A 22,021-nucleotide genomic window follows, 5' to 3' on the forward strand; every position below is an offset into this window, starting at 1 on the left:
TGCTATTTCCGGGGAATCCCCTTTAAGAGACCCGTATGTTGCGACCCAGTAGACATTGTCTATTAAGAATAACAAATAAACAGCCACAGGCGTTCAGACTTTTATCATTAGTTCTGAAACACTAATAACATGGAACAACACCATTAAAAAAAAAACAACCTTTGAGCGGTTTCCCGTGACGTCATCATAACATTAGTAGAGGACAGGGCCAGGGCCTGCGATTGCTTAGACTCGTTTGATAAAAAAGAGAACTTGGGTGCTACCGCTGCAATCATTCATAATGATTACTTTTGTTATATTTTGAAGCTTGGACTCTGAAGTGACAAAGAAATGTGAGCATACCTTACCCCCACAGTCTTTAGTTTGCTGCACTTGTAGACAGAATCTAGCGCAGATTTGATTCCACTGTTGCAGACGATAAAACGCACGATCAGTTTGACACTTAAAAAAACACTTATAATTATTTTCGTTAAACTCAATAACAGGGAAAAAAATTAATGTACTTACACTGCTAGAACACAAACTTCATGTATTTTATCCTTGTTTAGGGATGTTTCTGCTGACATTTTGACTTGCTTTTTGACTCAGCAGAGTTACTACTATCACAGTTTATTCTGTTTTGTGTGTAAAGCAGTGCTAGAATGACAAGTTTTGAGATAACTCATCCTTGGACACCTGAACTAATCTTGAAAGATTATAAATAAATTTCCCACAAATGATAAATTAGACTTTATTTGATATTCACTTGTAAAATATAGGATTGTGTTCTGGTGTCAAAACTGAAACTGTACACCTCAACAACCACACACCTATTACCAAAATGCTTACAAGAAAAATACAGTATATGTGTATCAAGCTAATATTTTTCAACTTTGGTTTACAGTGTCTCTTCCCATATACCATCTGGCACCTTTTAATGTAGTTCACTATATATATCCATATAGTTACAATTAGCCAACCAACCATATATACAATCATTGCTGCTGAACATGAAGATAACAGGATTGACCAATTTATTTACAAACACCCATAAATAATACAATACAATGCAGTACAACTTGATCCCTAGGGGTAATATACAAACATCTCACAAATTTTAAAAAAAGCTGAAAAAAACAGCTCACACAGTCATTTGGCCTACCTAGCCCACTGACCTCTCGAAATCAAAAATAAGAAGCAGAAATACAAATACTAAGGCCTAAGAGGTGTAACAAAGGGGTAAATGTCAGCTGGCCTCTGTCAACAGTCCCTAGGATGCTTTAAGTGACCTCATGCCTTATAGGCTTTGTCAGCCACCCATAGATGCAAGTTCTTGCTTGGCCATTAGTGAGAAAGATAATGCATCGAAGCAAGAGTAAGAGCAAAAGAAAAAAGGAGGAGAAAATGAAAGAAAACAGGTTAGTAAAATAAAACATTAATCTCTTAGACTATGTGCACAATTGACTGCAGTGTAATTCCTCCTCTAAGTCCATCCCCCATCAAGGCCTCTCGTGACTGCACTAAATGTTAGCCACCAAGTGCAACACTCGGGAACTATACTGTCAAATGCATCACGATTTTATTAATTAATTGAATTTTTTAATTGTTAAATAGCCTCGTGTTGACGATGATGACAAAAGCTAGTAGCGCATTTACCGTTTGACATTATGACATGCCGACAACATCGACAAAGCAAGATCTTTGTATCCATGGCTATTTTTTTTCCTCTCGGCCTATTTTTTCTTAGCCTATTAAAATATAGCGAGTGATTTATTTGGTGGTGACAGGTTAATCATTGCGCCACTGCACAGTTTCGTCCACCCACTATTGTAGGGGATGGTGTGTGATGATGTTCGAAGCATGAATGGTGGTCATGTCCTGAGACAACTTTTCTTCTTGACTGCTCTACTCAACGGGGTGAAATATGACAGTGACGCTGCTGATGGCGATGGTAGTACAGACAGTGGCAGTGGTGGTGGTGGTGGTCGTCGTCACATGGGAACGCCTGCAGAAGCGACATCCGCACGCAGCAGGCATCCTGTGAAGGTCGTGACCCACCCGCTGTCAAAGGTCGTGACGTCCGCCTCCAACGACATCAGCCACACCCTTTGACCCGCCGTAAGCGACACGACAGCGTGACACGTGGTGCGGCTGTCGGCCAGCGCGAAGCTGTGCGCGATGCGCGTGCCCTCCAGCACGAGGTCGAGGCGAACCAGGCCTTGGAGCGAGCTCGTCGTGACCAGAAAGACGTACGTTCCGCAGACGGGAGCCGTGAAAACGCCGCACTCATTGTCGTAGGCACCGCCGATGATAGTGATGACATGGTCGACCACGAGGGTCTGGCCTTTCCTTATGACTCTTTCTGTGTCCACGACCGCATGGAAAGCAATGACTTCTCCTGCTTGTTCTTGAGAGAAAAAAAAAGCAACAATGGTAGCCAGAGAGACACAGATCATCACCAACCCATCACCACCACTAATCATTCCCAAGCAACAATTATTACATAATCATAAATATATGTTATAAGTCATCATCAATCAACTTGCATTGTCACTCTTTCAGATACTCTATGCTCGTTTGGGATTTTAGTATGATGTGACTGTTTTATGACGAGAATGTCGAGTTCGTTTACCATATTGTTACTTTTACATTTGCAAAATGCAATATATATTATTGTCATTATGTAATATATATAAATGTGTGTGTCTTATTGTTTGTGGCTAGAAATGTTCCCCTGTGTTTATAGCCAAATAAAGAAATAATATATAATGAGAAGCATTACCAAATAGCAAATATTATATATAGTTATCGATGTATAATTTTCACTCATCTGTTTGATCACCTCCGCCAACACCACCATACATCATACCCAAACAACAGTTATCAACCTATAATCATCAATTATTACTCTGGAGCGGTCACTTGCCATCGTCGAAGCTCAATTTTTAAACTAGACAAAATATAGAAAAAGAAACGCCTTGACTTGGAATTAATGTGTACTTACTGATTAGCTTGTACAGATGACGAATTTGTCCTTTCTGCGTTCGCTCACCTTTTTTCAGGGAAGAAATGCTTTTCTGAAAGTCAGGAATCAAAGTTTTAAACAAAAACTCAAAGTTTTTGATGACCGCATCAGTGGATTTTAAATCGTTTTCCAACGAAGAAAGTGTCTTTCTTGTATCCACAATATTTATATGGCACGACCTTAAGTCTTGACGGAAGTCCTTGAGACATTGCTCTAGGTCCTGCCGGAAGTCCATCATCTGGGTGAGGCACGACCCTTGGTCCTGCCGCAAGTCCGTCATCTCGGTGAGGCATCGCTGCAAATCCTCACGAAGCTGACTATGATTGTGGTCTGCTTGGTCGAGGTCTTGTCTGAGCTGCGAGCTCTCTTTCTTGGCGGATTCCAACTCTTGGCCAAGCCGATAACTGTCGTTTTCGATTTTCTCAACGCTTTGAAAGAGCTTAGAGTTGTCTCCCTGTAGGCCTGTCACATCTTTGCACATCAAGTGTAAGTCATTTTCCACCGTCTTCAAGACCTTGTCACGTGCCTGCCACTCTTCTTGTATTGACGTCATATCCTGGCGAAGTCTCAACGTCCCTTCCTCCATCTCACTCAGGTCCAGGCAAAGTTTGCTGCTCGCTTCTCCAAGTGATGTCACATCCTGACAGAGCAAGGCATTCTTTTCTTTCATCGATGTCACTTCTTGCAGCAGACTCAAGCGGCCGTCTTTCAAGGCCTGTAAATCTTGCCTATTAGTATCTTGAAGAGCAGACAATTCCTTTCTAAAGGGTCCTTTCATAGCTGGTATATTTTCATATCATGATCACAGGAACTTGTTGAACAGAAACGTGAGAAAGAGAGCAGAACAACTGGTATTGAAGCAATAATAAACTCAATGGACGTGGATCAAGTGCTGGCTGGTGATGGTAGCGCTTTGAAAGAACCTGGTAAGATATTTGTGCTTTAGCCATCTTACCATAGCTGTGGTGGTGGTAAATCTAATTTAAGGTGTGACTTTTCTGCTAGTGACAGAACGTTTAGTTGAAGCCACCGCCTTAATGCTCTGATTTTGATAAGAAGTGGTTTTCATAAATGTTTACATAAGAGTAGCACTAGAAAATCAACATTATCAGGCATGAGACACATAAAAGATTGGGCAAGAGCTTGAACATTGAACATCTGGTCAGACTGTCTCATGCTTTTATTCTAGGACGCCCTTGTTTGCTGATGATAGAAATTCAACATATGTTCATGTGCTTTTGCAGAGTCATCTGGTGCACCCCAGGAGCCGTGATTTCCAGCAGTGTTGGAAGAGGACTGCATCACTCATATGATGCATTCATGTTACAGATCTGTAGTCTTGCTAAGCCTAGAACCTTTTTGAGTATTATTAATCTGGGGGAGGGAAAAGGGCTGAAGCATTATATTCATCATTTGGTTGCTTAACGCTTCATTTATTGCAACATTTATATCATTTTTGCAATTGTTTTGTTTGGTTTGGTTTTCTTTTATGACAGAAGACATTCATTGTTTGTGGTTTGGGGGACGTGTTTTTCTAGTGGAACCAGCACTTTTCCATACAGCTGTATTTCTGTAGATGACTATGAGGTGAGCTATGAAATATGCATCATAGTCCTTGATATTGTAGCATTATTTTTCCATTTTGTGGACAGGACAAGCAGTCTTGTGAACATCTTAATCCTTAGCTTTATATACAAATAGTAACAACCAGCAACATACATGAGGATATACTTTTTTCTGTAACCATCACTTCCCATTAAGGAAGGAACACAAACTATTCCAAAAAGCTGCCAGAACAAATAAGTCAACTGATGTGTCTTTCTTTGTGACTGTATCATGTAACTGTGCATAGAAAATGTGCTGAATAGACTGGGATGACAGACATTCCTTTTAGGCAAACACATCCATAACCTTATGTTGATAGTTACAGAAAATGTGGCCTTCATCCAGCATGTCAGGTTATATGTTTGCTGTGAATTTATTATGTAAAGGCTGTTGTTAGGAGTGTTTGGGTCTTGTTTAGGTTGGGGTAGGGGGTTGTTTGTTATTTGTTTTCTGTTCTCTCATTTTTGTGGGGAGAAGATAAGCAAGATTAGAATAACAGTTGCTTTGCCAGTTAAAAGAAAAATACAAATTGAGTTGATTTGCTCAGTCAGTTACTTCTGCTCAGTGTAAATAATGAAGTGGTCATTGAAGACATTGTCACATTCACATCACACAGTGACTTCAAGCTTTGAAAAGCTCTTTGTATTGCTTTTCCTTAATCTCATTAGCATTCCATTTGTGCTGCTTTTCGTTCTGTGTAACTTGTCAGTTATTTGCTTGAGACTGTGTGTGTGTACACGTAGGTGCACGATAGTTTGCACTGGTGCATACACATTTTCATGTATATAGAGGTAACAGCGTCTATTACTACTAATGTCTATTAATATTGCATTTTATGCAGTCAAGTCCAAAAAGCACACTGCTGATCTTATATTTTTGGCAAGGAAGAGTGGGGGAGGGTTGCATGTGGTCACAAAACTGGTACCATGGACACAGGGTGCTGACAACAGAATTTTGTACATTTCACTCATACCAGATCTTACATCTTTCCCCTCTCAAATTTTTTAATGTTTTTTTTTTTTTTTTTTGGAATGTTTTGTACTTAAGAGTGGCACTTTAATCAACTTACAGTTTAGAAAACAAGATTTCTGTTGAATAATGGCCAAAGGTATTTTGTTTTTCCTTTGTAGTTCTGTGTGATGTGCAAGTGGGAAACTAACATTTCACTATGTTTGTGACAGTAGTTAAGGGAAGGCTTACACATAATTTTCAACTCATCAAAATGTTAATGTGTGTTATGAAGACAGTATTTTTATCTTGCTTTGTGCTAATATGCAACAGTGACATGGCAGCTGGAATTTGATGAATTAGCGCTGGCTTAAAAGAGTTAATGATTACAAAATGAACAATAAATCCACGGTGTTTAACATATCATTTGTGATAGATAAGAGGATTTTCACATCTATGGTCCTCCATGTGTCAACCCTCATGCCAGTCTGCCAACTCTCTCCCATTATCGTGTCAAGTTGACTGAAACATATTTTGGGAACAAATAGACATGGCAAATATATATGATCTGTGATACTACACCAGCACATGATTCAACTATGAAACAGATGGTGCTGATGTTTCGGATGTTCACAGCAAAAGTTACTCCTTGTTGGCACAACTTTACTGGAGGATTGAAATAATAGGAAAACTGATTCAAGGTACACTCAAAATTTGAACTGCTTGTGTTGATATCGCCACATTCAGTCTTTTCTTTTTACATGAAAACTAAGGGAGATGGGGGTTACAAAGAAAAGAGTTGGATTTCTTCACAGATCTACAGTCTGGCAAGGAGCTATCTTTAAAAAATAATCCACAGAATTTTCAAGTTTCCAGTTACATGTACCAGTCCTACATCTGTGGGATAGGCATACATGTTTATGCATTCATCTGTATATGTGAGAAAGAAACAATTTATGTTCTGCATAAAATTCTAGATCAGAAGAAAGATGAGAAAATTTGTGCTGTACTAGTGCCTGGTAGAACTAATAATGCTTGTTTGTAGCTGAATAGCAGTTGCTAACTGACTAGCACGGATGTTCATATCTCCTTACCAACTTAGTAGTGGCCAGAAAGTGTACAGAGTAAAGAGGCCATAATGACATTTTATGGATTTAATAGTACACTATATAGCCATTATCTTGATAGATTGACACACATACAGCTGTCAATCTTCAGTTTTAAATGAAGGAATACAGACAACACTTGAGTACAATGAGAATCAAATCTTGCTGTAGGTGAATGCTGTCTCTTTGTTTGTCTTTCAGTGTATTAGAAGACATTCGTTTTGTTACTTCTCATTTCGCAAGGTATGTGCATGTACACTGAATAAAGCCAAACCAGCTGGCCAGTTGGGATAGCCCATCAAGTATAGTTCTTCAAAATGTATTGCTGTTAAACTAATGGTTGTGGCTTGTTTCAATGTTAAATCTTCAACAGTTTGTATGTTATGCACTTTAATTTCTAATGTAAAATATAATAAGTTTTTGACAAAGCTTTGAGGCTACAGGAGTCCTCTATAATAAACATAGTTATTTTTGTCAGATTCACTAGTGGCACTATAAAATGCTTGCATCAAATCTTTATGATATACAAGGAACTGGAACAAATGCATCTTTTTCCCACCATTTTATTTCACTGATAATTCAACAATTTGTACCTGTTACATTTGCAGCAGTTAGTGTGTGACAATTCCTTTCAATTGTACGATTGCAAACAAGTTGAAATAAACTATGTATAAATCAAAAATAGCTAAAACTGTCATCCAATTCTGTGTCTGAAGTATAACATCTAATCTACTTGATGATGTAATTAATAAATATTTAGCTGTGTTTATTAAAATTCTGAATTAGCAATATGGCAAAAACATGCAAATTTAAATTTTCCCCATCTCCAACTTTTTTTTTAATATATATATATTTTTTTATGGGAAGAGAGAGTGGGGGTGGGCATGCAAGTTAATGGCTCTCTTGAGTGTTTGGATTCTGGTCATGTTCTTATTAGTGATAAATAGGTACATGTATTGGCATTGTTATCTTCACTGAATGTTCATGTTACCATCCAGCTATGGCACTGAATAATGAACTCTGTTACCAATCTTTTTTTTTTTTTTCACATTTTGTTGTCAATCAGGGCAGTACTTCTGTGGCACAGTTATCCCTACTGTTTGACAAATGTTTGCTTTATTTTCTGTGCATATTTGCAAATTTGCCAACGAAAGAAAGTTGGGAATTGAAAGAAAAAAGATGATTCATTGCAGAAAATGCGTTATTTTTACCGCAAGAATTGGAAAACAATAATGATGAAAAATGAAATTCCTGTAAGATTTTTACTTGACTGCACTCCTTAGGTCTGTTTGATGCTCTTATTTTACGCCGCGATGGCCAACGGAAGAACTGACTTAGAACATCAAAGACTGGACGGGTCGTACAAGATCTGCTCACTATCGCCCACAATAGGCAAGAGAGGCGGCCTTGACTACTGCCTCGTCTATGTGCTCCCCTCAGCCACAGGTGCCGGTCAAGTGACGATTTACTGACTGGCATCCTAAGCCTCACACTCTACTGATCTTTTTTAAGCCTGCTTTGCCCTCCCAACTCTCCTCTTCTCCTGAGGGCTCCATTCATAGTTTTCTAATGTTTAATATATTTGATTGATGCGCCGTACGGGAAAGCCCTGACAAAATACGTTCTTTGTGTTGTCAGACGGTGTGGGTGTGACATTGAGATATCTGAAAATATTTTCTTGATTACAAAGTTCAGAAACAGCAGAAGTGTAGACTTCTATTATTTACAACAATGAGCTAAATTAAAACTGAAAAATTCACACAGTTTGTTTCCAACTTTGCTAAGTTAGGTAGGTATCTGATCCCAGGTGTTCTACAGCAGGTATATAACACAAAAGAAAGGAGCAAGCTATGGTAAGTACATGAGTCTATTATCTCCAGAACTGCTTCCTGCCATTGTCATAATGTATCAAACGTTTCCCATCTTGTAGACCCGCTGTTCTCGGCCGGTGGTACGCGTACCCCTAGGTGTAGGGCAGGGGTACGCAGCGACATAAACAAGTACACGCCATTATGGAAATAAGTACTTTTATGAACGAACTTACGCGCGAGGAGTATCCGCGAATATGCTTTCGCCTATTAAGGGTGCAGTCGCGGAAAAGGTTGAGAATCTCTGTTGTAGATTAGACGGATTTCTACTCAGCCGAAACTATCTCCACCTATGGCGTAGATAAATCGTTGACCTTCAGAAGAGTCCCACTGAAGGACGTTCTCCAGCCTCCATCAAAGGTAATATTCTCGGAGCCAAACGTTTTCATGCAGACTTTCTGTCCACTTTTTAGTTCCACAATCGCATGACAGGTGGCGCGACTGCCTACAGCAGCGTAGGTATGGGCAACTCGACAATCATCATCAATGATCACATCGACTCTTGCAGCTCCCTCAGTAGAACATGCTGTGGCCAAAAAAGTGTAGATTCCAGCCACTGGCGCTGTGAAGATTCCAGTCCTTTTGTTGTAAGCGGCTCCTTTGTTGGTGATAACGTCATGAGCGATGATGACTTGCGCAGACGACAATGTAAACTTTGTATTCACCAGAGCATGGAACGCCACGACCTTCTCAGCCTTTTCTATTAACATCAAGATCGATACAGCTATTAAAGTTCTGCTTCAGATATAAAAGACAAGTTTGACAGAGTATAAGAAATGAGACAATACTTGTAAGGCTTTAACGAAGCTTCAAGCATCAATAGCTGTTTTCTCATTAGAAGTTTTCCTGATGTGTTACTGAAGCGCAATGTATCTATGGTACACTACTGTATTATGTATCTATGTTTAATAGTATATTTATATAAATATTCAAAACGTATAGATAATATATAGAATGATATGAATTCCGATAATATACATAGGATTTGTAAAACAAAAAATAAATACTACAGCAAAATAAGGTCAAACATATTTCTGCATAACAATTAAAGAGGTTAAATTTTCAATGCCCTTAATTTGTGATGACGGCAGAGATGTGCGCCGTGCGGCCTTATTTTTCATACCATCTTATCCATGGATGAAAAAGTCACCATTTGTAAGTTGGGTTGTACCCGCTCGCATGATTTAGGACCAATTATCTACCCTTTCATTCTCGTACTGCATACGACTGCTATCGTTTCGAGTTTCGCCATCTGCTTAGTAACTTGTAAAGTTTGGTGAAAACCTCACAACAACTAACAAAATGTATGGATTATAAACACTCGATATTACGAACTGGTTTCATAACAGCAAATATAAATCAGAAAAAATACGTGGAAAAAGACTTACTAATGTGTGCTGTGAGCTGCTGCAGTTTCCGTGCAAGTGATGCCTGCTTATTCCTGATGAGTGTGGTACTTCTTTGGAGTGAAGATATTTTGCCATGAGAACCTTTTAGCACCTTCAACTGATAACGCGAGTTGCGCTGAAGAGATTTCAGTTCTTCCTTTGACAGTTTCACATCTTTTTCAAGCTGAGACAATGCCATGGTCTGGCCCTTATTTTGAAGTAGCTCGCCGACTTCTTGCTCCAGGACTACAAGTTTTGCCTGTGACGTTGCACAGTCCTTGTTCTGCTGAAACATTAGGTTCTGAAGAGACAGCAGCTTGCTCTGCAGATCTTTGTTTTCTTTCTTCATATCGTCCATCTGTGCTGTAAGACTATCCACCTTGTTGTCCATGTTGTTTGCATTTTTCCTACGGTTTGTGATGGCCCCTTCAACTGATAATGGATGACATATTTGTGTACCCTCTGAGGAACAGCTCTCATCGTCACTGACAGCGCCGTCAACAGAACATGTGTTCTTTGTGGTGTTGTCATTTTGCGGAGAAACTACTGAACCCATGAAGTCTTGCACAATGTTGTGAGGCGAGATGTCCTCGTTCTTCGTGTAGACTACGTACTGTGTATGTGTGGCACTGCCGAGTCGCCTCTGCAAGTCGTGTATGGCTTCGTCCTCTAGTAGACCTGCCTGCAATGTTTGGAGAGGTACCGACGAATCTCGGGCCGACGACACGATGCGCTGGAGGTTTTCGTATCTGGCAGCAAGAGCTGTCTTCTCCTCGAGTAGTCGTAGCTGGTGCCCCCGCACTTTAACCTTCAGGTCACTAAGGCATTTGTCTCTCGCTTTCGCCATCTCTAGCAAGCCGACAGAACAGCGTGCGTTGATGTCGTCTTCCAGCGCTACTCCTTGTTTTTCCAGTTGTCCTTCTTCCTCTTCCAGACGAGCCAGCATGGCCGTCACAATAGAAGCCTGTTTTTCGGCCCTGTCTTGCACCTCGTCTCTGAGGTAAGGATGCCCGGAAAGACTTGTAATGCTGTGACTTTTGTTATATCTGTCGTGGAAAGGTCGGCACTGCTGGCAAATATTTTCTCGACACTGTGAGCAGTGAACGATTGTTTCTCGACCTTCCTCGCAAAGGTCACAGGCCACTGTTGACATCTGGTTGTTACTCTTGTTCTCACAAACATTTCTCTGAAATAGTTTTATTTTCAGCTTGTGTTGTTTATCGTTCACAATTGTCAAAATTCAATTAATTTTAGCGGTATGGCAACACGTCTTGTATGATACTAAATGGCGTCTGACAGAAAGTTAATTAGCTCACAGCATCAAAACATTGTAGATTGTAAGGCAAGGTAATAACAGCTAGAAATGGCAATAGTATTATTTATAAAATGTTACATATTATGTAACACCTTGGTTGTTATACAGGTAGACGTATTTTTATGCACGGATCGTTCTTTGTATTTCTTATCCCTGTAAGTTAGACACAAGCATGCCGGTGTCCTTTAACCTCCCGCCCTTTCACTTGGCCTACTGTCGGCGGGGGCAGTACAACTGACTTTGAACATAACATGGATATTGTAAGACCCTACAGTTTCTATGTCAGACTGAGAGCGATGCACACGCACATACACAAGCACACACTTGCATGTGCACAGACGCACCGCGGTGGACTCCTGAAACCTTGGATTTGACCGGGTGACTCGATGCGGCCACGTGATACTAGAGAAAGTGTGGCGGGAGGTTCTCAGAGATTCGATGCGGGAAGGCATATAAACAGTCAAGGTTAGCGGGTTAGGGAGCGCTTTTCTTGGGTTCCTCTGGTGGGGAGGAAATAAGTGATAGTTTAGTTGCTGAGTATCTGTTATCTCGGGATGAAATTCATGTGTGTTATGTGGAACTGTTTTGATCCTCTCTTTCTCTCTGCCATTCTATGGGGGAACAAATAATGCATCTTCTTACAATTAAGAAAAGTATTCTTTGCTGTGATGTGATTTCTTGCGCGACTGGCTCACCCCCGTGTAACCACGGAAGGGAGATGTGTGTTTCTATAAGTCAGTTAAACAGTTAATTCATCTCTGTTAAATCAGTCTGTGTATGTGTGTGCGCCCGTGTATGTGTATGTGCATATAGAGGACTTTTTGTAAACGCTATAAGCTCTGCCATTAGAAGGAATTAAAGTATGTGCGTCAGAAATGCTCATTATCTATATCATTATTTGTGTATCCTATACAGATATAAGCTCTAAGAATTTACAAATCGATACACCATTCAGCCACAAGTGTTCTGCATTAATTGTCCTTATGTTGTCCATAACAATGAATAAATGTACACCTAAATTACTCAGCATTTAATTCCTTCCGCGTTTTTCATTTTCTCACCTGAAAATCGGTGAAACCAGGAGATGAAGCAGTTGACACATTTCCACAGACAGGACAGATGACAGTCGTCACAGAATCTTCTATCTTTTTATCGTCGACCCTGTCAGTCGCTCTTTGAAATTCGTCGCCCTTTGCACACACGAACATATGCACACATACACGCAACCATAAACACACGCGCAACGTTAGGCATAAAAAATAATGTACTGTTGAAATTGTAGCTCAGCTGACATGCCACGTACACAGGAGAACGAGTAAGCCCGACTTAATCTGTATATTCGCAGGCAATTTCCTTGAAGAAGTCTGAATGTACTGTAATTATAAAATTGTTAGATTAACTCAGGTGACATGTCACGTGCACAGGAGAACAAGCCCAACTACCTGTGGCACGGCTGCTAGACCGTTGAGCAAGACTCGACGTTGAAGTGAGGTACGCTCATGCCTAGAAACTATGGATCTTCTAGTGTTGCTGAATGGATTAGCAGTCATTTTCGTGGTATTTTTCTAAATCAAAACCAATAATAAAGCGTGAGTTGTATGTGTTTAGCTTTCTCGTGTTATTTTTATTTAAATGTGACGTGTATATTTACTCTTTACCAGACGATCAAACACCCACTCACGCAGTGATATCAAACGAAAATAGTCCACTATCCACATCACTTGCAAGCTATAATAATTTGAACCTAAAAGTTTCATTTGTTTCTCAACTGTTAAATTTAACTTTGTAGTATTTTTTTTTCTTGTAAGGTTCAGTACATTCTCTTTGCATGCTTCGCTTTAACATCGAGTCTTGCTCAACGGTCTACCTTGCTACAACGGCATTAAACACAAACAAACCAACCAACTACCTGAAGGCTACGTAGAGACGTGAGACACAGCGAACACACCGTATGGTGACATGACAGCAACGCTGGACCCCTGTAGGGTTCTAAACAAATGCAGCACTCCGTATGGGCATCCTCGTACGAGCCACAAGTCGCCATGTTTTAAACGTGGTAACGGTCAGCAAACTTTTTCATCAGAAGGAAAGTGTTACGTGAGTGGAATCCTCGTTAAGAGACCCGTATGTTGCGACCCAGTAGACATTGTCGATTAAGAATAACAAATAAACAGCCACAGGCGTTCAGACTTTTATCATTAGTTCTGAAACACTAATAACATGGAACAACACCATTAAAAAAAAAAAAAACTTTGAGCGGTTTCCCGTGACGTCATCAAAACATGCGTAGAGGACAGGGCCAGGGCCTACGATTGCTTCGACTCGTTTGCTGAAAGAGAACTTGGGTGCTACCGCTGCAATCATTCACAATGATTACTTTTGTTATATTTTGAAGCTTGGACTCTGAAGTGTCAAAGAAATGTGAGCATACCTTACCCCCACAGTCTTTAGTTTGCTGCACTTGTAGACATAATCTAGCGCAGATTTGATTCCACTGTTGCAGACGATAAAACGCACGATCAGTTTGACACTTAAAAAAACGCTTATAATTATTTTCATTAAAATCAATAACTGGAGAAAAAAAAGTTAATGTACTTACACTGCTAGAACACAAACTTAATGTATTTTTTTCCTTGTTTAGAGATGTTTCTGCTGACATTTTGATTTGCTTTTTGACTCAGCAGACTATCACAGTTTATTCTGTTTTGTGTGCAAAGCAGTGCTAGAATGACAAGTTTTGAGATAACTCATCCTTGGACACCTGAACTATTCTTGAAAGATTATAAATAAATTCCCCACAAATGATAAATTAGACTTTATTTGATATTCACTTGTAAAATATAGGATTGTGTTCTGGTGTCAAAACTGAAACTGTACACCTCAACAGCCACACACCTATTACCAAAATGCTTACAAGAAAAATACAGTATATGTGTATCAAGCTTATATTTTTCAACTTTGGTTTACAGTGTCTCTTCCCATATACCATCTGGCACCTTTTAATGTAGTTCACTATATATATCCATATAGTTACAATTAGCCAACCAACCATATATACAATCATTGATGCTGAACATGAAGATAACAGGATTGACCAATTTATTTACAAACACCCATAAATAATACAATACAATGCAGTACAACTTGATCCCTAGGGGTAATATACAAACATCTCACAAATTTTTAAAAAAGGTGAAAAAAACAGCTCACACAGTCATTTGGCCTACCTAGCCCACTGACCTCTCGAAATCAAAAATAAGAAGCAGAAATACATATACTAAGGCCTAAGAGGTGTAACAAAGGGGTAAATGTCAGCTGGCCTCTGTCAACAGTCCCTAGGATGCTTTAAGTGACCTCATGCCTTATAGGCTTTGTCAGCCACCCATAGATGCAAGTTCTTGCTTGGCCATTAGTGAGAAAGATAATGCATCGAAGCAAGAGTAAGAGCAAAAGAAAAAAGGAGGAGAAAATGAAAGAAAACAGGTTAGTAAAATAAAACATTAATCTCTTAGACTATGTGCACAATTGACTGCAGTGTAATTCCTCCTCTAAGTCCATCCCCATCAAGGCCTCTCGTGACTGCACTAAATGTTAGCCACCAAGTGCAACACTCGGGAACTATACTGTCAAATGCATCACGATTTTATTAATTAATTGAATTTTTTAATTGTTAAATAGCCTCGTGTTGACGATGATGACAAAAGCTAGTAGCGCATTTACCGTTTGACATTATGACATGCCGACAACATCGACAAAGCAAGATCTTTGTATCCATGGCTATTTTTTTTCCTCTCGGCCTATTTTTTCTTAGCCTATTAAAATATAGCGAGTGATTTATTTGGTGGTGACAGGTTAATCATTGCGCCACTGCACAGTTTCGTCCACCCACTATTGTAGGGGATGGTGTGTGATGATGTTCGAAGCATGAATGGTGGTCATGTCCTGAGACAACTTTTCTTCTTGACTGCTCTACTCAACGGGGTGAAATATGACAGTGACGCTGCTGATGGCGATGGTAGTACAGACAGTGGCAGTGGTGGTGGTGGTGGTCGTCGTCGTCACATGGGAACGCCTGCAGAAGCGACATCCGCACGCAGCAGGCATCCTGTGAAGGTCGTGACCCACCCGCTGTCAAAGGTCGTGACGTCCGCCTCCAACGACATCAGCCACACCCTTTGACCCGCCGTAAGCGACACGACAGCGTGACACGTGGTGCGGCTGTCGGCCAGCGCGAAGCTGTGCGCGATGCGCGTGCCCTCCAGCACGAGGTCGAGGCGAACCAGGCCTTGGAGCGAGCTCGTCGTGACCAGAAAGACGTACGTTCCGCAGACGGGAGCCGTGAAAACGCCGCACTCATTGTCGTAGGCGCCGCCGATGTTAGTGATGACATGGTCGACCACGAGGGTCTGGCCTTTCCTTATGACTCTTTCGGTGTCCACGACCGCATGGAAAGCAATGACTTCTCCTGCTTGTTCTTGAGAGAAAAAAAAGCAACAATGGTAGCCAGAGAGACACAGATCATCACCAACCCATCACCACCACTAATCATCCCCAAGCAACAATTATTACATAATCATAAATATATGTTATAAGTCATCATCAATCAACTTGCATTGTCGCTCTTTCAGATACTCTATGCTCGTTTGGGATTTTAGTATGATGTGACTGTTTTATGACGAGAATGTCGAGTTCGTTTACCATATTGTTACTTTTACATTTGCAAAATGCAATATATATTATTGTCATTATGTAATATATATGTGTGTGTGTGTGTGTGTGTCTTATTGTTTGTGGCTAAAAATGTTCCCCTGTGTTTATAGCCAAATAAAGAAATAATATATAATGAGAAGCATTACCAAATAGCAAATATTATATTTAGTTATCGATGTATAATTTTCACTCATCTGTTTGATCACCTCCGCCAACACCACCATACATCATACCCAAACAACAGTTATCAACCTATAATCATCAATTATTACTCTGGAGCGGTCACTTGCCATCGTCGAAGCTCAATTTTTAAACTAGACAAAATAAAGAAAAAGAAACGCCTTGACTTGGAATTAATGTGTACTTACTGATTAGCTTGTACAGATGACGAATTTGTCCTTTCTGCGTTCGCTCACCTTTTTTCAGGGAAGAAATGCTTTTCTGAAAGTCAGGAATCAAAGTTTTAAACAAAAACTCAAAGTTTTTGATGACCGCATCAGTGGATTTTAAATCGTTTTCCAACGAAGAAAGTGTCTTTCTTGTATCCACAATATTTATATGGCACGACCTTAAGTCTTGACGGAAGTCCTTGAGACATTGCTCTAGGTCCTGCCGGAAGTCCATCATCTGGGTGAAGCACGACCCTTGGTCCTGCCGCAAGTCCGTCATCTCGCTGAGGCATCGCTGCAAATCCTCACGAAGCTGACTATGATTGTGGTCTGCTTGGTCGAGGTCTTGTCTGAGCTGCGAACTCTCTTTCTTGGCGGATTCCAACTCTTGGCCAAGCCGATAACTGTCGTTTTCGATTTTCTCAACGCTTTGAAAGAGCTTAGCGTTGTCTCCCTGTAGGCCTGTCACATCTTTGCACATCAAGTGTAAGTCATTTTCCACCGTCTTCAAGACCTTGTCACGTGCCTGCCACTCTTCCTGTATTGACGTCATATCCTGGCGAAGTCTCAACGTCCCTTCCTCCATCTCACTCAAGTCCAGGCGAAGCTGACTGTGATTGTGGTCTGCTTGGTCGAGGTCTTGTCTAAGCTGCGAGCTCTCTTTCTTGGCGGATTCCAACTCTTGGCCAAGACGATAACTGTCGTTTTCGATTTTCTCAACGCTTTGAAAGAGCTTAGAGTTGTCTCCCTGTAGGCCTGTCACATCTTTGCACATCAAGTGTAAGTCATTTTCCACCGTCTTCAAGACCTTGTCACGTGCCTGCCACTCTTCTTGTATTGACGTCATATCCTGGCGAAGTCTCAACGTCCCTTCCTCCATCTCACTCAGGTCCAGGCAAAGTTTGCTGCTCGCTTCTCCAAGTGATGTCACATCCTGACAGAGCAAGGCATTCTTTTCTTTCATCGATGTCACTTCTTGCAGCAGACTCAAGCGGCCGTCTTTCAAGGCCTGTAAATCTTGCCTATTAGTATCTTGAAGAGCAGACAATTCCTTTCTAAAGGCGTCGTTCTCAGTTTTCAGATCAGCTACTTGCGCCATCAGATTGTCCACCCTGGCCCCCAGCGATATCGAGCCCCTGGAGTGGTCCTCGTCACGTGAAGCAGCAGGTGGTGGTGGTGATGCCTGGGCAGCAGAGTCCGCGTCTGGGGGATAAATACCCCTGCTCTTGCCCGCAATCTCCTCAGCAGTGTCTTCTTGGCCGCCTTCAAGGAAACCGTGGCTCGTAGACCTTACCCAACCAATGAAGTCTTGAAGGCTGCGGCGCAAGTTTGCCGATCTGCTCTCCGTCTGGATAGTGACGAACGATGTTTTCCTCCCCATCTTTAGTCGTTCCTGAAGATCCCGCATGTCTCTGGCGGTCAGAAGGTCTGCCTTCGCGTCTGCAACAGTTGAAGGTCGGAAATGACGGGGGGTTATCCTCTTTGGGGACGAGATCTGTCTAAGGGCCGTTCGCATGGTCTCCAGTCCCTCTCGCTCCTCTCTCAGCCGCGATTTGTGCGCCTCCACGACTGTTCGCAGGCGGCTAAGACAATCATCTCGTGCCCGTATGGTCGCCTGCATGAGGGTTGTGGAGTGCTGGGTCATGATGGCTTCTTTGACCGAGCGTGCTTGGTGCTTCAGTTCCAACTCCTCGTCTTGCAGCAACTCTATCACGGCCTGAACCATTCCCAGCTGCTCCTTTACTTTGAGGTCTGTGACAGTGTCCTCTTCTGGTTTTCCTTTGCTGGAGATTCGTCGCACTAAGTGCCCTTCGTTATCATGCTGCAGAAAACACTCCAAGCAAAGGCATTTTTCACACTCTGTACAATACACGATTGTCTCTTTGCCTTCAAGACGACAAAGGTCACAAACATCTGGCTGCGTTTGGTTAAGGCCCTCGACATAAAAATTTGTCTGAAACAAGACAATTATTTTGTAAAATAGTGTGTCTTCGTTGTGTTCCTGGAAATTTTAATAAATATTCTGCATAGTTCACATAAACACGAAACCTTCCTAGTAAAGTACATGACCAGCCTGGTGGAACAATTTATGTTAAACAGTACTTCGTCTATATAGACTAAAGGTGCATTTACATTACAGTAATTTTTACTCATAACAATGCTTTTGCAATAACTAGTCCCGACAAAGTAAACAAAGTGGAAAGACAGGCATACTGTAATCAATTCTTTGTTTCTCACCTGAAAGCCGGCCACACCGCCTGGAGGAATGAAAGATTCCTTGCGACAGGTGGGGCAGGTAATAAAGGTAGGCGCATTGTTGCTACTGTTATTGCTGCCATCGTCAGCACACCCCGATGTCTGTAATATACACACACGCGCATACATAATACAACTATACAACAAGAAATAATAGACATAGAACATTGTAATTTGAAATGTCAAAATGCATTTACTGAGAAGCTCGAATGGTGAACTTCACCTAGAAGTAGAGCAAATGTCATTCTATGAAAATAATATTTTTTCTTAACATTATTTTTCAGGTGAGGAGTAAAGTTGCGTCTTGAGTACAGCTCTAGATCGTGACACCGGGCCTGACCCTGAGTTAAAAACATGGTGAGGAAGCAATTGGTTTATTTCCAGTCCAGTTCAGCTTTGAAACGGTAACTTTTTTGTTCCGTAGTCGATTTCATTAAATGAGAGCATTATATATACATTAATGACACTTGCAGACGACACGTCACAATCGAGTATTCGACTCGTGACTGATGTTCATTGAAAACATTACAACATTACTGTGTGTGTGTGTGTGCAAGCTGAGTGACAACCGATTCAATGTTGTATGCCTTTGCGCCTGCGTGGCAGATAAAGCAAGTAGGACACGTCAAACCCGTTTTGAGACTCTTTCCCTACAGCGGTTGAGATAATTGTTTATCAAACTCAAGCACTTGAAATACTAAAACACTTCCTGACTATTAAGCAAGAGTATGTCAGCGGGCTGAATATTAATAATAACCTTTAACATGCACTTGACCTTCTAGTGACATTAATTTCTTCAAAGAATACAGTTAAAGGTTATGAATAAAAGTTGTAATGTGTTTATACAGAATATGTACAGGCAGGTACAACCGATTGTTATATTATCTCTCTTTTTCTCACTTGCTCGTTCGCTCCGTGATATAGTGCATTCGTTTGGTGATGCTGACGTGTAACGGGAACTGTTCTTAGCATGCTCAACATCACTCTTCACATGATGAAGTTTATAAAAAAAAATACGACTTTATTTATCCCAGAGTGCAAATAATAAATAAACAGAAATGAAATTTAAAACAAACAATAAAAGCAGTAAAGATTTAAGATTCTACCTGACTCAAAACAGCTAAAACTAACTAGTCGGATATTACCTGAGCAATGAAGCTGAGACACTGTAAACAGAATGTGTGGTGACACGACAGCAGTTTTGGTTGTCGCCCGCTGTAGGATTCCAGACACACGCTGCACGTGACACGAATGTCCAAGTCGACATCCTGCGCTTGAGCGGCCATCTTCAAGGTACGTGCTCTCTTTTTCTCTCTCCCTCTCACTTTGTGCGGGTGGTGTTGCTGTGACATGGGTTTCTACCTGTGGCGACTGGGGTGGCGATAAGCGTGAATTATGAGGCTCAATTTTCGGTTTCAGTTACATGGAAGCGACCTCGTGGATTTTCCTCTGACGTTTATCGTTCTACACCTCTCAAGGCTGGGAATGTGAAAAGTGGGGGTGGGTGGGTTGGTGGGTGGGGCGACTACATGGTAACCAGGGTGTGTCACGCACACACATGAAATCCTAAGATACCCACCCCTGGACCCAGACCTTTTCTCTGCACAAGAAAAATATAAACTTCTGTTGCTCCACTGACTTGATCTCTATGTATAGTATAAAAGTCTTTATTGTCTATTTCCTGTTTACAAAAGAGATTGAAATGTTTTCCTTGTTGATAGCTCCCGTAAGTAATAAACTACAACAAAAGTCACCTACAGTTACACTCACACTCAACCACTCAGCAACGATTATCAGAGGCACACCTGATTAGTGTTAATCGGGGATTGTTTGATGATATGCTTAGACCTTGATCACTAAAACAGATGTAGGGAGGGTTACATTCACCTTTAAGTGATTTCGCACTTTAGGGGAGAGGGGGGGGGGCTGGGCAAATGTCATATTCGGGGCCGAGAGCCGTAAGATTAGGCTATATACCGTATTACAAGAATCCCTTATCGCGGGGCTCCAGTTGCTATCCAGGCCGCCTCTGAACAGGAGTACCTGGAGAAAACCCTTGACGCCTAGTCCTGAGAACAGGTGTCACGTACAGAGTGCTGCGAAACGAAATCTGAACCCTGAGTTTCTCACTGCAGTGGTGGCAAGCGAGTGTTTTTACAACCACACTACCAGCTCATACACCGGGTCTCACGCGGTCCATGTTACATCTTGAATGACTGAAGGATCGCACCCTCGTCAGTCTCTCAGGCAATGTCATGTTGAAAATCATGCTGAACAATAGTACAGACTGAAACTGCTGAAAGAAGATGTGGTGATGGATAGCTGGTGATACATGCATACATGCACAGGCTGGTGAAGAGTAGGCTTTGTGCAGACAGGATTGGTACTAGCATTTAACTGAAAAAAAAGCGCCTGCAAGCATCCCATTAATTCAAGTAATGTTGATTTCTTCTGTTGTTTCGCGTGCGTTTTATTTTTTCTTTAGAACTTTATTCAGATAGTAATGTTGCGTACCCAGTGAACAAACCTACATAATGAATAAAAACAAAGAAAAACATAAAACAAAGTAATAACAATCAATGGCAAACGTTAGAGTAGGTACTGCCTCTTTTTATGTACAGAAAATCCAAATTCGTCAACAAAAACAAGTGTTAGATCAGAGTTCTGTAGTTCTCTCTACAGGTGTCTGGCTAGTGCAAAAAGAAAAAAATTATTATACACAAACGAAAAAGCTGCCTTCCTTTATATTTTTTTTTTTTTTTTTTTGCCAGGTACAACTTTGGTAAACCATATTTACAACTACGTTTACTATGTAAACACAAATAAATTAGTCTCTCATTCGCTTCGATATATCCAGGGTTGTCCATGGGACATATTTTCTATCCCATCCCATCCCATGGCAATTTTTGCCTGTCCCATCCCATCCCGTCCCATGGACGTTTCCCATGGGATTCCCATGGTAATAACATTCCTATGGACAACACTGCGCATTGCACACATGTTAACAAAGTCATGGCCTAATGAAACTGGAATAAAAAAAGTATTTTTCCTGTGCTTAAAAAGTCTGACAATGCAAATTTCAGCGTAAATGTATTTTACAATATCAAGTATCGACTACCATGGGAAATACAAATGTGTGCTGTCCCATCCCATCCCATCCCATGGGACGTTTCCCATGGGATTCCCATGGGATTCCCATTCCTATGGACAACACTGGATATATCAAGTAGTTTCCCTGAGTAAATGACCCTGAGGGAGGTCTCAAAGGGTTTTGTTTTAAATGTAATAATAAAGTTAAATGTAATAAACACGACAGCGATCGAATGATCAACGTCAGGAGAAAGTTTTGTTTTTGGAAAGGAGGAACTGAGGCTTATCAACTTGTCCCTGGAATAGACAAGGGTGAAGGACGATTTAATGATAAACTTTCTG

At 41.0% G+C, this 22,021-nt stretch overlaps 2 protein-coding genes and 2 long non-coding RNA genes across 10 annotated transcripts; 2 read left to right on the top strand and 2 right to left on the bottom strand.

The window, feature by feature from the left end:
* Positions 1–214: 214 nt before the first annotated feature.
* LOC112558475 lies at positions 215–5,709 on the top strand. The gene is made up of 3 exons (XR_003098166.1): positions 215–332; positions 3,813–3,930; positions 4,249–5,709. It is a non-coding gene; the product is annotated as an uncharacterized LOC112558475 (long non-coding RNA).
* LOC112558469 (coiled-coil domain-containing protein 18-like) lies at positions 1,393–19,960 on the bottom strand. Of its 3 annotated transcripts, XM_025228908.1 has the most exons (5): positions 19,735–19,960; positions 18,572–18,691; positions 17,366–18,287; positions 2,984–3,742; positions 1,393–2,386 (listed from the first exon to the last, which is right to left on the bottom strand). In XM_025228908.1, exons 1-5 carry the CDS (start codon positions 19,939–19,941, stop codon positions 1,971–1,973), a joined length of 2,424 nt encoding a protein of 807 aa, XP_025084693.1. In that variant the 5' UTR covers positions 19,942–19,960; the 3' UTR covers positions 1,393–1,970. The 3 variants fall into 3 exon arrangements, with proteins under 3 accessions (XP_025084693.1, XP_025084692.1, XP_025084691.1); XM_025228907.1 differs by lacking the exons at positions 1,393–2,386; positions 2,984–3,742 and adding an exon at positions 14,801–15,708 and having other exon boundaries at positions 16,361–18,287; XM_025228906.1 differs by lacking the exons at positions 1,393–2,386; positions 2,984–3,742 and adding an exon at positions 14,801–15,708 and having other exon boundaries at positions 16,313–18,287.
* On the bottom strand, positions 7,495–13,312 carry LOC112558472. Of its 2 annotated transcripts, none has more exons than XM_025228910.1 (4): positions 13,144–13,312; positions 12,296–12,424; positions 9,920–11,105; positions 7,495–9,231 (listed from the first exon to the last, which is right to left on the bottom strand). In XM_025228910.1, exons 1-4 carry the CDS (start codon positions 13,276–13,278, stop codon positions 8,822–8,824), a joined length of 1,860 nt encoding a protein of 619 aa, XP_025084695.1. In that variant the 5' UTR covers positions 13,279–13,312; the 3' UTR covers positions 7,495–8,821. The 2 variants fall into 2 exon arrangements, with proteins under 2 accessions (XP_025084695.1, XP_025084696.1); XM_025228911.1 differs by having other exon boundaries at positions 13,183–13,297.
* Positions 13,526–21,564, top strand: LOC112558476. Of its 4 annotated transcripts, none has more exons than XR_003098169.1 (4): positions 13,526–13,655; positions 18,874–18,993; positions 19,811–19,882; positions 20,009–21,564. It is a non-coding gene; the product is annotated as an uncharacterized LOC112558476 (long non-coding RNA). The 4 variants fall into 4 exon arrangements; XR_003098170.1 differs by lacking the exon at positions 20,009–21,564 and adding an exon at positions 14,567–14,717 and having other exon boundaries at positions 13,529–13,655; positions 19,710–19,830; XR_003098167.1 differs by lacking the exon at positions 20,009–21,564 and having other exon boundaries at positions 19,710–19,830.
* Positions 21,565–22,021: the final 457 nt, after the last annotated feature.

This window comes from Pomacea canaliculata, linkage group LG3, assembly GCF_003073045.1.
Source record: "Pomacea canaliculata isolate SZHN2017 linkage group LG3, ASM307304v1, whole genome shotgun sequence".
In the NCBI taxonomy this organism is placed as follows: Eukaryota; Metazoa; Mollusca; class Gastropoda; order Architaenioglossa; family Ampullariidae; genus Pomacea; species Pomacea canaliculata.

Excerpts from the sequence above, each read along its gene's own strand:
- LOC112558472 (XM_025228910.1), bottom strand. The coding sequence starts at position 13,278 with ATGGCGACTTGTGGCTCGTACGAGGATGCCCATACGGAGTGCTGCATT. Across the intron at positions 11,106-12,295 it reads CTGGTTTCACCGATTTTCAG|AGAAATGTTTGTGAGAACAA; the intron begins GTGAGAAAATGA and ends AAACTATTTCAG. Across the intron at positions 9,232-9,919 it reads GCAGCTCACAGCACACATTA|AAAAGGCTGAGAAGGTCGTG; the intron begins GTAAGTCTTTTT and ends TGATGTTAATAG.
- LOC112558469 (XM_025228906.1), bottom strand. The coding sequence starts at position 19,941 with ATGTCACAGCAACACCACCCGCACAAAGTGAGAGGGAGAGAGAAAAAG. Across the intron at positions 18,692-19,734 it reads GTCTCAGCTTCATTGCTCAG|ACATCGGGGTGTGCTGACGA; the intron begins GTAATATCCGAC and ends TGTATATTACAG. Across the intron at positions 15,709-16,312 it reads TCATCTGTACAAGCTAATCA|AACAAGCAGGAGAAGTCATT; the intron begins GTAAGTACACAT and ends TTTTCTCTCAAG.